Consider the following 11,944-nt stretch of genomic DNA (forward strand, 5'->3'; position numbering starts at 1 on the left):
GACGTGCTTGGCTGTTGATAGTGCAGAAGAAAAACTGCCTTTATAATGCAAATGAGAATTTTAGCCAATGTATGTATTATAAATTGTTTGAGGGCCAAATCAGATGTGATTTTATTGCTTCATCAGTCCATTTCACATACCGATCATGAGGTGTTTGTGTTTCTTGGGAGTGGAGGGTGTCTGTTTTCCCCTCCTCTTTCGTCACATCCACCAGTCCACCTTTTCATCATTCAGTGACATCTTACTTATCTCCCCTACCTCCCAGCAGCTGAGAAGGACTTGGATGAATTCTATGCCAAACGGAGGCATCTTGCCGAACTGACCCGAGGGACTCTGCCCTTACATGCCATGAAGATGAACTACGACACGGATGCTTACTCTGAGAAGTCCCACAACCCGCGGCGCGTCATGTCACAGGAACACATCCTTTCCGATGGTGGTGGTGGAGGGGGAAGCTACCGCCCATCTCACTACGACTACACTATTCCTCGAGAGCGCGTCATATCTCACGAGCACCTCCTCTCCCGCGAAAACTTGCATTCTCAGGAGCGCCTGCTGTCTCCTGAGCGTCTTCATCAGCGCACAGGTCCCTTCCAGGAGATGCATCTGGGCCACCAGAAGGCCGTCTCTCAGACCAATGTCTGCGCCAGCAGCACTCCCATGCTTGAGCACCACCACGTGATGATGAAGAACTCTCACCCCACCTCCAACAACTCCCCCAAGGCATCTGCTCCTTGGGAAGGCAGTACTAGCCAGGCTGCCACCCGGCGCCAAGGCTTTGCAGCCAAGAGGCAAAGCACCATTGATCAAGTCCAGTTCATCCCTGGGCACCACCCAACCCAACACCTCCCTACTGGCAGCAAGAACGAGGTCACCGTGTGAGAGGCCCCTAATCCCCAACTCAGGTTGATTTGACTTTTCAAGGCCATATTTCTCTACCCTTTTCTGCTCCACCCCACCCTTTCTTTGGTGCTCACCATCTTGGGGCTCCTTTTGTTTTTTTAAAGCCCTATGGCCTCCATCTTGGTTGATGTCAAGTCCTAGTCTGGTCTTTGATAATGATACCATCTCAGTCTTCACTGGCTTTTGATGGTGTCCAACCGACCTGCCAGGTCTTGACAATCTTTGATGATGACGTTGGCTGTCAGTAGTTAATGACATCAACACTACGGCTCATGGTCAAGATGCAATGGTGTCAAGGCCAGCTTGGTTTCTTAGAGGAAACCAACTGCACAATCTTGGTCAGTTTCTGAAGATGTCAAAATTAGTAGGTCTCATGTATTAGATTCTGCTGCTATCTCTTCCCATAGTCTGTTGACATCACTGCTGTCCAGATCTGATTACATCAAGGCTGAAAGAGACTAGGCCTGTGGATCCTTCACAGCATCAATAACGTAGCCTTGGTGATAGTTTTGGGTCATGTTATAATTGCCAGGTCCCATCAGTCTTTGATAACAACAACACTAGTGTTGTCCGTCAACATTTGATGGCATCATTTCTGTGGGCTTTGTCTCAGACTTTTGAAGACTGAAGACAACCGCTGTGGATTTATTATGAGGTTGGCAAACTCTGTCTCTGGTACTCCAAGCGCTGTGAGCATTGCCAACCCTTGTGGATGCTCCATTGACCAACTGACACCATCAACATCATCAATGGTGTCAACACTGTGGACTCTGTCAGCTGCAGATGATGTAAGCGCTGTGGGTCTTGTTGACCTCTGATGCCCACACCATCAACATTTGATGGTGTCAACACTGTGGACCTTTGATGACATCAACATTATGTGACTTGTCAGTTATAGATGATGTCAATGGAGAGAACGTTTTGTCAGTATATTGATTGTGATATAACCCATCAGGGCATCACATGGACTGATGACGTCAGATGTGTAGGTATTGTCAATACTGTATGATGTTGGGGCAAAACAGTCGTACCAATGTTTGAAAAGGCCTTGTCAACCATTTGATGATAGTACTGCCAATCTTGATGATTAAGAATGATGTCAAAGTTCCTGTGCCTGTCACCTATTGATGATTTCAGCACAATGGATTCAGCCAGTAGCTACCAATATCAAAAGTAGCCAGGCTCTGCAATGATGTTGACTTTTAGTGACTTCATCACTGTGGGCCTCATCCACCTTTGTTGACATCACTGACTGCTTTGAGCTCACCCACTTCGAACGAAGTCACCTCCTTGGTGCTTCATCTGTTTTATGGCTGGGATCAACACCTTGGACCTAGTTCACGCCAGCACCTTTGTAGGAGGGCCAGGGGCATCTGGCCCTACTGGTGCACAACATGAGGGCATAAAGGATCTGGTGGCATGGCCACACCATTTGTTCATGCCGTGGCAAAGGAAACAGATGTAAGCCCCCTCCCTGCTCCTTCCTGACATGCACTCCAAGACGAGAAAAGTGGGTCATGGTGGGCAGCCCTCTTGTCTTGTTGCATCCAATATTGAGTTTGGTCACTACTTGAAGGTGCAGGAAGTGGAGCTTTACACACACCCTTTGCAACTCTCACCCCACACATCCCATCCTTGTTTTATAACCTTGCCAGGACTCTGCCCGTAAGGGATCTAGGGCAGGGTCAGGTCCACCCTCTCCCTGCTTCTGCTGTACATATCTTTATATATCGCTAGCACTCTGTCAATTTTTCTAGTGCTTTTTATTTACTTCCCAGTTACTGGGGGTATCCATCAATGCCTGTTCTTTGGTTCTCGTGAGTGTAGCTTTTAAAGGAGTCTCGGCTCTTTCAAACATTATTCTAATAAACAAATTTCCCACTATCCCTCCCTTTCCTTGCCCCCAATTATGCTCAGGACTCTTAAAAAATTCACTTTTACATCTTCTTTCTAGTAACTTTTCTGAATATTTTTTGTTTTTTTTAATTAAATGAGAAGATATAAAGAGTATGGCCAGCATTCAGCAGGAGATGAAAGATAAAAGTATTTTTAAATGGAATTGGTTTTATTAATAGTATCCTCCCTCCTGAGTCTTAAATTTCATTCTTTAAATATTTATTTCACGTTCTGGGCTGTTTTAGCTGAAAGAAGTGTCCCTAGATTGAATTTTTATTTTCAGATGCTACTTTTGTCAATTTAGGCTACAATCCTATGCACATTTACTCAGAAGAAAGTCTAATTTAACTCAGTAGGGTTTACTTCTGAGTAGACATGTATAGGATTTAATGTAAATCAGTTTTGTTTCACCTACCTCTGTCAACGGGTGGAGTTTTGCAGGGGAACCTAATTTTCTTTTTTTTAAAAAAAATGATAGAAAGTATTTTTAAAATAACATGCTTGATAGTGGAAATATTTTTGTTTTCTATTTTTCCCCTGACTCTGAATGACTCTGCACATTCAGACTGGGGCAGAGAAAGGGACACCATTTGTACTAGAAAGGAAAAAAAGTGAAGTACTGAATTTATATCAGCAGGTTTGTATACCTCAAAATTAACAAGCTTGGCAACGGACTTTTAGTCAGAGGGACAATCAAGTTTTAGGGATAAAATTCTGGGCAGTATATCAAAAAAACATCGCTGCCGAGATCAGAAATATGTGAGATGTTGAAGATTTTGGAAATGTATGACTCTTTCAAATGTCATCCGTTTCCAAATACAGGTGGATTTTTGTTTCAGCACTTAGTTTCGATCACTTTATTTTCTCTTCATTTTGACATTACTTTAGCTTTCACTCTTGCTCTTATGTAACTTCTTAGAGGTCCTTTTCCACTTCAGAAAAAGCTACAGCCTGTCTCTATTTCTCTCTCTAGCTGTCCCTGATGGCCCCTGTATAACTTGTACATATAGCAGTGCCAGGCTGTAGTTTAGGGTACTGTAATTCACCCCAGTAGCCCCTGGAGGGGCAGATAATGATCCTCTTGCAGTCTAAAGCCATCTTGCGCACATCTCTGCCTCTTTTCCTCCTTGTTCAGTACCATACCCCTTTTTCTTCCCTACCAAACTCTAATCAAGGGCTAATGAACCCCCACCTTCACCCCGTTCTTCTTTCTGGGGCTGGCGGGTTATATATTTCATTTGTGAACTTCTCAATGCAAAACCTTGAAAGAGGCAATGGTGATGGGTACAATATTCTCCCAAAAGAGAGAGAGAGAGAGCGCGTTGTTGGAAAGGGGCTCTTGGTAGGTAACTAATTTGAGGACTTGCAACTCTGGAGCAGGATCTGGGCTGAATCAGAGAGCAGTCCATTTTGTTTTCAAACTTACAGCCTTGTGGGAATTCTTTCCACATGGACTAATCTGTAGGAGATCCCAAGCATGTGGCAAAGGATTGTGCGCAGCACGTTTTGAATTCCTACTGCTTTCACACTAGCGCCCTTTAGTGCTAAGGAGACACTGTTTCCACACAATTAGGGCTTGACCACACCAGTTTATTGTGTGTTTGCATTCCTGTTTAATTTGCATAGTCCACATGATGTTACCTTAAAATGACACCAGCCTTGATGCTTCTGCTCTGTAAACTCAGGTTTACCTGATGCAGAGATAATTAAATAAGTTGGGAGAAATCAGACTCCAAACAACTCCACTCAGGATCACAAATGAATTGTTTCAGTGTTTCTGGGTGGGTGGATCAACTGTCACTTTCTGCTGCTCCCCTTTCTATGCCCACTAGTTCCTCAAGGATTTCGTTTCTTTTTTTGTTTTTCTCCTGAATGGAGGGATGTATATTTTTCTTTTGATCTCTCAGATTTGCACAAAACCAGAAAGCTGCATGAGCAAATCACATGAACAAATTCAACACCCGATGTATAGAGCAGCTATCTGGAAAAAAAATGTACTGAGAGCTTACAACTGCTTTCATGTCTTTTCTATAGCCTGCTAGTAAGCACCACTAGGAGCTTAAGTTTATATTTCTATAGCTTTGGATCCCTCAGATGTTAACAAAACTGGAAAACTGCCCAAGCAAATGACACTTGCCATATTTCTAGCTAGCTATGTGTATCTATTAGATATAGATATGTTTTCTTTTGATTCCTCAGATTTGCACAAAACCAGAAAATTGCACAAGCAAATTTACAATTGCCTGTGTGCTTTTGTACACTTCTTGGGCAGGGAAATTTGTGTGCATGCCCTGTCGGCATTTAGTTGGCTTTACAGAATCCGCAGATTAGAAGGCAGGGACAAACATTAAAAAGGACGCCTACTGGTGTGAACTGGAAAAACCTAAGTTTCTCCTCATATACAAATTCAAATGTATGCTGGTGTGGACCAGTTTGGTATAATTTGAATGTGTGTGTGGAGTAACAGCAAAATAATGTTCAAATGTGGACGAGCCCTTAGAGCAGGGGTCTGCAACCTTTTTCAGCCATGGGCTGGTCCACCGTCCCTCAGACCATGTGGTGGGCCAGACTATACCATATTTTGAAAAAAATAATAATGAACAAATTCCTATGCCCCACAAATAATCCAGAGATGCATTTTAAATAAAAGCACACATTCTACTCATGTAAAAGCACGCTGATTCCCAGACCATCTGCGGGCCGGATTTAGAAGGCGATTGGGCCGCATCTGGCCCCCGGGCCTTAGGTTGCCTACCCCTGCCTTAGCGGAAAGTAGAATTATGGTAAAATTTAATATAACACAATATATTATCCATAGTCAAGATCCTCCTATTGTTAGTCATAAGAAAGGCCCACCAACATTAAGCACAAGTTTCCTTTTGTAGCTTCAGCCTGCTTTATTTCTTCCACCTGATGAAGCCTGTTTGGTAATTACGGAATAACAGCCTGTTAATTGCACCTTGAATAGCCTCTCTTGATTGCTCCAGTAGACTTTAATTGCTGATTTTCTCTTGCTATTTTTATAGTGAAATTGCTTTATTTTGCAATATGTATTTTTTAAAATAAATAATAATAATGAAAGAAAACCAGTAATTAAATCAACTTTCCCTTTAGGAACCCAAACAGACACTGAGGTATATTACTGAGAACTCCTTATAGACTTCTAGGTTTTAAAACTTCAGCACACAAACCAGTTTATCATAGCTCCTAGCCGAAGAGAGGCAGAAAGGTCAGGCTGCTTTCCTTGGTTTAAAGCTTGCAGGTAGCTGAAAAGAACAGCAACAGAAGTAATCCTAAAAGTAGACAGATCTCAAGTATAACCTGACTGACATAATGCTGGGTTTTTATTTAAGATTTTTAGCAGCCAGAAGGCCTGGGTGAAGGCAGCAGGAACCTGAGGAAACTGTTCCCACAATAATGAGGCTTTCAATATCAGAAGAATTTCCAACCCACGATCTCTTGGATTGGTTCCAAGAATGGGCAGGGGGACACAAACCTCTGAAAGGTGAGGGCCCCCTAGCCCCATAAGTGCCAATACCTTATCAGGTCAGCTATCACAATTGTGCTTAAAATACACAGGGGTGCATTTTTAGAAGCTGCATTAATATTTAAAGATCCATGAAAACATTGCGAGCCATTTTCTGAGGTTTGGAGCATTTTTTTGATGAGGTTCGTTCTGCCAACATATATCACTTCTGCGTTTCTCTTACAAATTGTTAGGAGTACAATTGTACTCCGAGAGATCAGTGGAACTGTGCAGCTGGGAGGTGCCCTATTTGGTAGTTGAATTAGAGGCCTAGGAAGACTGGGAATGCGATGGAAATGGCAGGATTAATGTAGCGAGGAAAGCAATGACAAACCTAGACAGCATCTTAAAAAGCAGAGACATCACCTTGCCAACAAAGGTCAGTATAATGCAAGCTATGGTTTTCCTAGTAGTGATGTATGGAAGTGAGAGCTGGACCATAAAGAAGGCTGATCACCGAAGAATTGATGCTTTTGAATTATGGTGCTGGAGGAGACTCTTGAGAGTCCCATGGACTGCAAGAAGATCAAACCTATCCATTCTGAAGGAAATCAGCCCTGAGTGCTCACTGGAAGGACAGATCCTGAAGCTGAGGCTCCAATACTTTGGCACCTCATGAGAAGAGAAGACTCCCTGGAAAAGACCCTGATGTTGGGAAAGATTGAGGGCACAAGGAGAAGGGGATGACAGAGGACGAGATGGTTGGACAGTGTTCTCAAAGCTACCAGCATGAGTTTGACCAAACTGCGGGAGGCAATGGAAGACAGGAATGCCTGGCGGGCTCTGGTCCATGGGGTCACTAAAAGTTGGACACGACTAAACGACTAAACAACACAAAAATGTTCATTTTGTTGCTTGGCCTTCGTGTGCCGCTGGCCCTCAGAGAAACCAGATCATTATCACTAAACCGGAGCAAGTGGCAATCAGGTTTTCTCTGGATTGACGTTTGCTCCAATTTATCACTGAAAAGCAAGTTGTCTGGCAGAAAGCAATGGGCATATTAATATGTGTGTGAGAGAAGTGACTGTTCAAAGTGTGTGAGGCAAAGCAGCCTACTCCTAGGAGCTGAGGGGTCTTCACCCCCACCAATATGACATTTGAGGGGGTTGCCCCCGCCCAGTTGATGGGCATTGCCATTCAAATAGTGTGCGTGCACCGTGTCATGTGACCTGGCCCCTCCCCCCCCAATATTTTATTCAAGTTGGCATCCCTGGTGTTAGATAGGTGTGACTTATTATGGGGAATGTATGGGAAGTGGTTCAGGCAGTCCTTTCTGTTATGGGAACGCAGGAGAGAGTTGCAGAAAACAGGGTGAGCAGGGAGTGTGTGTCTGTGTGTTCCTGGTTTTGAGGAATGAATGGCTAATCAACAAAGATTGCTTCATTTATTTTTCTGCTGGCTGGTTCTAGCTAGCCTTGATTACGACTTCCTCAAAATGAGCTTGTAAAGGGGCCTCTCCACCATCTTGGGCACCTTCCGCTGCTGCTTTCACTGCTCTTCTTGTAGTGTGAAATCTAGAGAATGTAGGGTATCGTTTGGGATGACCTTTTCCAAAATCGATTTCCTTTCTAAGATTTAAGGGCAATCTCTTATTCTAAAATTTCACTGGAAATTTCCTTCCTTTTGAAGCTGAGCTGTAATCTCCCTCCCTCTAGAGTCCGTGTGGAGACTTCTTCCTTTAGCAGGTGTGTTATGAGAGTCCATACTTTTTCTAGAGAAAAGTTGATGTATTCCTGTTTGTATAATGGACCAGCTCTTTCATCAAATCACTGTTAGGTAGGATTCTTTCTGTTCCCAGAAATGACTCCCTCATCATAAAATTAGGATGGTAGTTGCTTCATCCTAGGGGTGGGTACTCCTTCCCTCTAGAATGGAACTGGACAACTTCTAAATTTGCCAACAGACCCCTCCTTTTTGTGTTGGATTAGAATCTTGCACTTTAAAAAGTTGGTTTGTTATAGCCCTTCTTCTGGGGTTAATTTTCCTCCTTTTTAGAGTTGAATCCAACCATACTCTTCCAACTACTTCCAATGGCAGGCTGAGGGGCCCTTATTGTGTGAAAAAGGGGGAAAAAGTTATGGAGAACTTCCATTGCCTGCTGGCATGCATACTCATCAACAGCTGTGATTTTGGTTAGGCTTTTTGTTTTGTTAATAGGAGAAAAAGAAGAACCGTGTATTATAAATATAGATGTATATGTATTGAACAGAGACTGTTTGGGAGCCACTGATGTCTCTTTCGCTCATGAACCATGTGACAAAATATTAAAATAAGCCATACACACGGTCATACCAGCAAGCCCAGACCTGAGAGCATCAGGTGCTCATCCCAGTTCACCAGTGGGATGAGATAGACTCAATCATGGGTGGGCTGGGAGGTATGTTGGCGAACCCAACAAAGTTGTGTGCAATTCTATACGTGTTAGTGCCCTGGATCTTCCTTCAGCATGCTTCTCCCAAACGTTAAAATGTGGTACAGGGTCACTCCCCACCTAACTAGTTTTCTTTGTGGAAAAGTTCATACAAGAAAGTAGAGGGTTACAGTAATGGGTGAACCACAGTGTACTGGTGTGTCCCATGGCTGCTTGAACAGTCTCTATTCAGTATGCAAATAATGTGTGGCGTGCTTCTAGCAATAAGGTACAGGGGTTATCTTAGAGTAGGAAAATAGTAATATACGAAGCAGCCCACAGTGGCCCTTCTGAATGAGAGGGAGAGAGATCTGATCCCACCCCACCCCACCCATGTACCTGAAGACCAGTTGAGAGACTCTGCAAAGCCATTGAGGGTTAGGAGGTCCTAACAAGCTACATACCACACTAATGATGTGATTAGCAACCCCACACACGTGGGAATTTGCATGCTGTACGGGGGGGCGGGGAGGGAGAGATTTCATTGGCACCAGTACTCAAAGCACCTGGTATTTAATTTTGTTAAAATCATTATGTGATTGGTCAGCAATCACTGCATTAACATAGTATTCAATTGACATAATATATGCAGTTATACCCTTAGAAAGAGTGTCCAAAACAGTATGGGGTATTCAAGGGAGAGAAGCATGAACCGCTTGGCCTAGGGGTCCTCTCCAGGATTGAAAGGTCTCCTTCATACACTTACAGCAGATTTACATTCAGCCTCCTCTCTGCTGCAGCTTGGTCTGTTTCAGGAGTTGTAAAATATGAGCATTTTCCTCTGAAAGAGCTGCGTAACTTTTGATTAATATTCACAGATACTGGGTATCCAATGAAACAGTTCTGCTCAGTGGAACTTCTCCAGTCTCTCATCTCCCTATGTGTCACCTCCATGACCTCGAATTCTGTCCTGGAGGCTTTGGGGAACAGATTTAGTGGAAGTATGGGGTGGTGGTGGGGAAGAAAGAGTGGGAAAGTTCCATTGCACAGCAAAAAGCCCCTGTGATAGTGTATCTATTTTGTTCGATACCAACCATTATTTGTGAATACTAATCAAAAGTGAAGCAGCAAATTCAGAGGAAAATTCTAGTATTCTGTTAGATACCAACCACATTCTCCAGTACTTCTCCTCCCCCCCAATGCACCTATTTCACTTCACTGCTTGATCAACAGAGATCATTGCAAAGTTGATGCTCTGTGGGTTGAAGCCAACCACATTGCCACTGCAACCCTGCTTCTTGGAAAACTCTGGATTGAGACTACAGCACATTGCAGGGGTGGGGGTGGGGTGGGGCCAACTGTACACATGGGTAATTCCCTGGCTTTGCTTTTGGATATTTTAAACAAAAAGCAGCCACAGAAAACTGAAATTGGGAGTGGAGGACAAATGGAGAGGAAAGGAGCTTCCCACTGGTCCTTCCCTTCCCTTCCTGCCCCCGGACTATTCAGAATGCCCCAGATGTTTTTAAGAATGATGTGCAGCACCTGCATCATTTTCCACAGAAATGGGAAAGCAGTTGTAGAAATAGTTTTGAACAGAAGAACAGGCAAAAAGGTTCAACAACCCCTCCCTTCTTCCCAGGTCACAGACACCGTACATTTAAAGCATCCTTATACCACTTGAACAATCATGGCTTCTCCCAAAAAATCCTGGGAACTGTGATTTGTTAATGGTGCAGAGAGTAGTTAGGAGACCTCACAAAGCTACAATTCCCTGTATCCTTAACAAACTACAATTCCCAGGATTCCTTGGAGGAAGCCACGCCTGTTAAAGTGGTATAAGAGTGCTTTGAATGGATGATGTGGATGTGACCACTCTCTTAATTACGATTTCTAAGCCTGCTTTGCATTTAAATTAACATGTTGGGAGGAAGAATCAAAGAACTACCGATCATATGTACATTCCCATTCCACTGTCTCTCACCTCCACTGTCCCTTAAAGAGTAGGTGTCTCCTCAACCACCCCACTTCCTCTCAACGTTAAAAAAAATATCACATTGCACACAACTTTCTGGGTGCCAGATTTACCATGCAATCCAGTGCATCTTTGCTCAGAAGTAAATTCCATTATGTTCAGTGGGATTTACTCCTAGGGAAGTGTGTATAAGACTGCAGCCTTAATCAGGTGAAATTAAATGCTATTTAAAGCACCAAACAAACAAAAACAACAAAACACACATGACCATTTACAAAAGAGTACAACATTTAACCGAAACAGGTTTCATCTGGTAGGAGTTATAAGCAAAACTCCACAGTATCTGGGCTTATTTCCCCCAGGCCCAAGAGTCGATGTTGTTTAAGGGACAGATCCATTTGTTATAAAGTTTCTCTAGAATTGCTGTAATTTTGTTTTTCAATAAACTAATGTTTCCAGCTGCTCCTGGTGGATTTTTCCCTCCTCCATTGATAGACAATGTTGCAGAAATACAGATGGCTCTGGAATGGCTAATTAAATGGGGATCACGTTTTCTGGGGGCAGATGCTTCTGTAGAGATCTATCATAATTTTGCACTAAATACCACACTTGTATACAGTTTAAACACGCTTTAGCTTCAGTTACATTCTAATATGCATCTGGCTTCACCATAAGGGAGTTGCCCCAGGTGGTAGATTTCAGGCAAGAAACTCAATGAATTGCTTTTTAAACTTTTTTTGTAAAAGTAAATCTTGTGTTAAATGTCTTTGCACTCAGTTCTGTAAACTGTAGTGATATTGGAGTTATAAAGCTGGGTTTGGGAGTGCCAAAGTGATGGGAAAGGAGTGACATTAACAGTGTGCTTTGTCGTAGTAAAACATATATGCATACATAAATAACATCACAACAGCTTTATGTTTTATCAGCATTACCAGTTTGGGGAGAAGACAAGTCTGCATTGTATGGGGTGGGAAGTAAGGGCAGTTGAATCCCACCTCCCAATGCCTTGGCTTGGTCATGTGTTCACTCAGACAGGACCAAGTGTACTCACTAATCAACACTGAGATAAACAAGTACTGTACATACAACTGTTTGATGTCTAATACATTCCTCTGCTTCTATTTATCATATGTACAGAAACAGAGATAAAATTAGTAAATATCCTCAACCCTGCATGTTAACGTTTATTTAACTATGCATTTGTTTTTGTTATCTGCCATGCAGGTGGCATTTTTATAAAACCAGTCCGCTAAAACCATTAAAAAAGCATAATAAAACATCAGTCAAATCAAAT

At 42.9% G+C, this 11,944-nt stretch overlaps 1 protein-coding gene across 2 annotated transcripts in view; it reads left to right on the top strand.

Moving 5' to 3' along the window:
* SHISA7 (shisa family member 7) overlaps positions 1-11,113 on the top strand; it is a 38,556-nt gene extending 27,443 nt beyond the window's left edge. The window contains exon 6 of one of the 2 annotated variants that reach the window (XM_081169122.1): positions 266-11,113. In XM_081169122.1, coding sequence (XP_081025248.1) covers positions 266-882 — 617 coding nt within the window. In that variant the 3' untranslated portion in view covers positions 883-11,113. The remainder of the gene's footprint in view (positions 1-265) is intronic. The other variant, XM_081169123.1, reaches the window with a different exon arrangement.
* The last annotated feature ends 831 nt before the right edge of the window (positions 11,114-11,944 follow it).

The sequence above is a fragment of the Podarcis bocagei genome (genome assembly GCF_964188305.1).
Source record: "Podarcis bocagei genome assembly, chromosome: 13".
NCBI lineage: Eukaryota > Metazoa > Chordata > Lepidosauria > Squamata > Lacertidae > Podarcis > Podarcis bocagei.